A 4,510-nucleotide genomic window follows, 5' to 3' on the forward strand; every position below is an offset into this window, starting at 1 on the left:
TTTATTATAATGAAAAACTAACTTTTCATGAAATCTTCTGCCTTTTCAAGAAGAAGATTTAGTGTGAGAAGCCCTCGGTCCGCTTCTTCACAATGCAATGTTTTCGACTATGTCCTGAATCTCTAGTGGGATTTAGCTGCTTATTTATTTGATCTGTGGTGACTCGCCTACTCAGGCATGGGAGGTGCTTAACCAACAAGTCTGAACTGAGTGCTATGCTGTCTGCGTGCTGGGGGGAATTACTTCCAGACTGAAATGCAGTCCTTCAGTTTCACCAAGTCTGCATACAGATTAGGACCTTGCTTGACTACCATCAAACAGACCTGCTTTTCATGTAAAGTAAGGAAATCTTAGGAGCTGAGTACTTTGGAGGACTGTTTTTCCTTCTCATTAAGGATTTGGACAGAGTCTGACTGTACAGAGGAAAGCTTTCGATAATGAAAACTATGGAGAACGGCCATCCGAGTGATAACTGCACAGCAGAGAATCTACCACTGTACACATTTTACGCCTCTGTGATGATCATGGAATTCACCCTGGCTCTGCCGCTCAACCTCTCAGTGCTTTATCTATTCATCTTCAAGCTGAAGTTCTGGAAATCTAAAACCAACAACATTTTCCTGTTCAATCTCGTCTTGGCTGACGTTCTTCTGATTATATGTTTGCCAGTAAAGGCGTATCATTTTCTTAACGGGAATCGTCGGAGTACAGAGGGAGTGACCTGCAAAGCCATGCTCTTCATGCTGTTTCTGAACCGAGGAGCCAGTATCGCCTTCCTGACTGTGATTTCACTTGATCGCTACTTCAATGTGGTTCATCCTGGGAAAAAGAACTTTGCCAAGGCTTTAAAAAAGTCTCCTCATATCTCTTTCCTCATCTGGCTACTGCTGCTCCCCCTGACTATCCCCACCATGCTGAAGTCCTTTGAGTGCTGTAATAGTTATGGGCGTGAAGATGACACTCTAGTCGAGGATGTCACTGACACTCTGAGAGAGGTTGTGTTTTTCACCCAGATTCTCATCCCTTTCTTTGTGTTGGTCTACTGCACGGTCCGCATTGTTAACAGACTAAAAAAGAAGACCGTAGGGGATAGTACCAAGCTGCGCCGAGCAGTGTTTCTGGTCACCTCAGTAATGCTGGTCTTTTCTTTCTGTTTCCTGCCTTGTACCATAGCTAGAATGGTTCTGTTGATTGTGAGAGTTGAGAATTTACCCAAAGCAGAAGCTATAGTTGTTCAAGTCTTTGACGGTCTCATGGTTTTATCCTACATGGATTGTGTAGTGGACCCAATTGTGTACTGCTTAAGCAGCACTAAGTTCAAAAGCCTCTACCTGACAACTTATTGCCGCTGTCTACTGAGCGAAAATGCAGAAATAGCTGAGAGCACAATCTCAATAGGAAACAACTCAAGCCCAAAACGCAACAACAATATATTGTTGCATAGTAGGTAAAAAGAGGACATAGAAATGACTGTTATATTACTGACTATACGACTGTTCTCATGGTGGGACATTCGTGTTAGTTTGCCAAACCAGACTGTGATTCATTACGTGTTTCTGTTACCATCAGCATGTTAAACAGCTCATAATGACTGTGTTGTTACTAATTGTCTGGGTCAAATAAATCATCTTCTCGAGTTATGCTCCCAGAAATGTGTATTTTCTGTTGTTTTTATCGCTGTCTCTCTAGCCATTCGTCCATTCATCTTATTATGTCAGGGGTTGAATACTTATTGACTCAAGACATTTCAGGTTAACACTTTACTTGACACCCAGCGTCATAACACGTAATGGCACAGTCTTAATCATGTCATAATATGTCATAACAGCTGACATAACTTGTCATAAACTGTCCTAATAGGGTCATAACACTGTCATGACCAATATATTTAAACCTGTTGTCACATATATTGCGTTATTTTATGGCTGGTTATGAAACCTATATGAGGGTGTCAAAACGCACAAAACCTACCACTGTAAAAAAAAGGCACCCACAAGACTCATTGAGCAATTACTACAAGAGCAGAAGAAAGCAGACCAATCTGATGAGTATTTGGCAAAACTATTTTGAACTGGACTAAATGCTGCACTTATTAACAATGACCAACACAATTCCAGTCAAAATAAAATATTGTTAGAAATTCTGTAGCCTACCATTACTATACCTAACCCAAATCCATTTGTTGCCATTATCATGTATCCAAGTGGTTTTCAAACCTTTTGACCTGCGATCACCAAAACAGAGTGGTAGAAAACAGGAAACCCTGTTCACGCAAATGTGCATGTGCACACGGTGATGCAATTTCAAAACTCAAGATATGCTACAGAAATAAACTACGTTTTACACCTGCATTTGGAGCTGAAAGACATTCATGTTAGCGGTCAATATCAACTATGGATATATCTGTATATAGCTATGTACATTTATTGTTATGTACATTTCTTGCTATGTATGTTATTGTTATGTACATTTCTTGTATTACTTTTGATTGGTTTGATTTTTTTTAAACGTTTGTTTATTTAGTAAATATTTGATTAACTCTATTTCTTGGTTAAGAGCTCGTAAGTAAGCATTTCACGGTAAGGTCTACACCTGTTGTATTCGGTGCATGTGACAAATAAAACTTGATTTGATCATGTCACTTCTCTGTTGCCCAGAGCAAGCAAAATCATACAGCCAACTTGTAGCAGAAGTTGAAGGAGCGGATGGAAAGCATGTTATGTCTGCACCGCGTCATCACATTGGAGGGCAGCCGGCCTCTAAAGTGCTCATTGCCAGCCAAGTAGCCCTGTTCTTCCTCACAAACATCATAATAAATTCCCCAGAATATGTTACATCTTCATCCCATAATATTACATCTGCCTATTTTAGACATATAGCCAGTAGCCACCCAAACTAGGCCTATCTGAAATATGAAAATCATCAAATCGCCAGGTAGCCTAATGTTCTGGGAAAGATGATTCAGTAGATTGCAAAATTATATTTTATATGGATGATAAACTTTTTGCCAGGCCAAACTGAAGGAACTGAAACAAGTGACTAATCTGGATATGTGGGCCCGCCTTTGCTCACCAATGCTGATGGTCAACAATCAAGACACACAACTTTTTGAAAAGGGCACTTTGGAGTCTGGAAGGGCAAAGGGGCACAAGTAGAGCCTTATCTGTGCACTTGCCTGGTTGTAATGAATTGTATATACAGTCATGTTAATTTTTTCGTAATATTTTAAATAACTTGTAGAAAATAGACTTTATGACACTGTCATGAAGCATTATGACCGTCATTATCATATATCTGGCCTGTCACGTATATGCCCTCATGTCAGTCATCAGTCAAACAGACGGTGGCTTGTCCTGCTCCTGAAACCTGCTCCTGTATTCATTCCAGTCATCAGCAACAGAGCATTGGGGTACGTGCATGTGTGACATCAATGTGTGCACAATTACAATGATAATATAACATGGTCAATTTCTGAAAATGTTATATAACATAACTATACTGTTGACAAGTAGGCTATGGTGTAATGGAATGTTTTGCCTTGTGTGGTAGGTTTTGTGGGTTTTGACACCCTTGTAGGTGTCATAACCAGCCATAAAATATTGTAATAAATTTACAACAGGTGTAAATATATGGGTCATGACAGTGTTATGACTGTATTATGACAGGTATGTCATGTATCATGTATTATGACAAGATATGTTAGCTGTTATGACAAGGTAAAGTATTAAACATTTCAGATTTTCATTTTTTATTAATTAGTAAAACATTTGAAAAACAGAATCCCACTTTGACATTATGGGGTATTGTGTGTAGACAAGTGACAAAAAATATTTGAAATTCAGGCTGTAACACAACAAAATATGGAAAAAGTCAAGGGGTGTGAAGACTTTCTGAAGGCACTGTAATCAGATCCGTTTTATTTTCTTAAAAATCTTAAGATAACAAGGGGTAAGCCTATGCTTTTTGCCATTTTCTGTTAATAAAAAGTAGGCCTATGGCATACCTTATCATACCCCCTCAATTCAAGTCCTGGTTTAACTTAACAACCCTGCATTGACACAGAGCCAGGCTACTTAGAGTGCATGGTGGGTGGAGGAATTGGCCGACAAATGTATGGATAGCAGTCTATAGTCTACGTTCGTCTGTCAAACAGGTAGGCCTACCTCTTTTTTCTTAAATACTAAGAAATAGGGTCCAACACAAAGTCTGTTTGTAAAGTCGAATTAAAATGAAGACGGATTAAATTAATTATGGCTACTCGAAGTTGCCTACTTTCAGCACCATGAGCTGTCCATTTCCGAATGATTGTGCTGCCGCTTCAAGTTCAGCACCACAATGTAAATGACTATAATCTGTTTAATTGTGAGGTCAATAACTCTGATAAATGCATAATGGAAAAGTATAATGCATAATTCAAATCAATTATAGTAATAGCAAGCTATCAAAGTTGACCTCTGGTCCTCCTTCTCATCTTCACGCTCTCCTTCTCAAACTGAATAAAACACATAGG

General features: G+C 39.1%; 1 protein-coding gene across 1 annotated transcript; it reads left to right on the forward strand.

Moving 5' to 3' along the window:
* Nucleotides 1-227: 227 nt before the first annotated feature.
* Nucleotides 228-2,641, forward strand: LOC139556294 (12-(S)-hydroxy-5,8,10,14-eicosatetraenoic acid receptor-like). The gene has a single exon (XM_071370104.1). The coding sequence runs from the start codon at nt 438-440 to the stop codon at nt 1,449-1,451; it is 1,014 nt and encodes a 337-aa protein (XP_071226205.1). The 5' UTR covers nt 228-437; the 3' UTR covers nt 1,452-2,641.
* Nucleotides 2,642-4,510: the final 1,869 nt, after the last annotated feature.

This window comes from Salvelinus alpinus, chromosome 27, assembly GCF_045679555.1.
Source record: "Salvelinus alpinus chromosome 27, SLU_Salpinus.1, whole genome shotgun sequence".
NCBI lineage: Eukaryota > Metazoa > Chordata > Actinopteri > Salmoniformes > Salmonidae > Salvelinus > Salvelinus alpinus.

What these genes read in the sequence shown, in the direction of transcription:
- LOC139556294 (XM_071370104.1), top strand. Translation starts at nt 438, where the DNA reads ATGAAAACTATGGAGAACGGCCATCCGAGTGATAACTGCACAGCAGAG.